The 409-nt window shown below is 65.0% G+C and overlaps 1 protein-coding gene across 1 annotated transcript in view; it reads right to left on the bottom strand.

Moving 5' to 3' along the window:
• The window catches only part of LOC104543781 (thrombospondin-3), a gene marked incomplete at both ends in the record, with an annotated part of 2,073 nt that extends 1,755 nt beyond the window's left edge, over positions 1–318 (bottom strand). The window contains 2 exons of the mRNA XM_010188461.1: positions 10–111; positions 208–318. Of these exons, the coding sequence (XP_010186763.1) occupies positions 10–111; positions 208–318 (213 nt within the window). The remainder of the gene's footprint in view (positions 1–9; positions 112–207) is intronic.
• Positions 319–409: the final 91 nt, after the last annotated feature.

Below are 409 nucleotides of genomic sequence, written 5' to 3'. Positions count from 1 at the left end.
CCCCCCCACTGTCTTGAGCCCATCGCCGTCAGCGTCGTCGTCGCACTGGTCACCAATGCCGTCGTTGTCGGCGTCCTCCTGTCCCGAATTCGGCGTCAGGCGGCAGTTGTCCTGCAGACACGGGTGGTGTTAGGGATGGGGAGCAGCCAAGGAGCACAGCCCTGCCCAGGGCACCCCCTCCTCAGGATGCTCTGCCCCAGACCCCACCTGCTTGCAGTGCTTGTTGTTGTCGATGCAGGGCAGGGGCTCGTCGGGGTACCCGTCCAGGTCCGTGTCTGCCCCGCACACGTTACCGTTGCCGGCCCAGCCCACGTTGCACTGTGGAAATGAGAAATCAGGGGCTGGGAAGTGGGAAGGGTCCTGGCAGGACAAACCGCACACCAATACCCCCTGCACCCCCCGCTTCACC

This window comes from Mesitornis unicolor, unplaced genomic scaffold, assembly GCF_000695765.1.
Source record: "Mesitornis unicolor isolate BGI_N332 unplaced genomic scaffold, ASM69576v1 scaffold37687, whole genome shotgun sequence".
NCBI classification, from domain to species: domain Eukaryota; kingdom Metazoa; phylum Chordata; class Aves; order Mesitornithiformes; family Mesitornithidae; genus Mesitornis; species Mesitornis unicolor.
The sequence above is the reverse complement of the archived record's forward strand: the minus strand, read 5'-3'. Positions and strand labels throughout refer to the sequence as shown.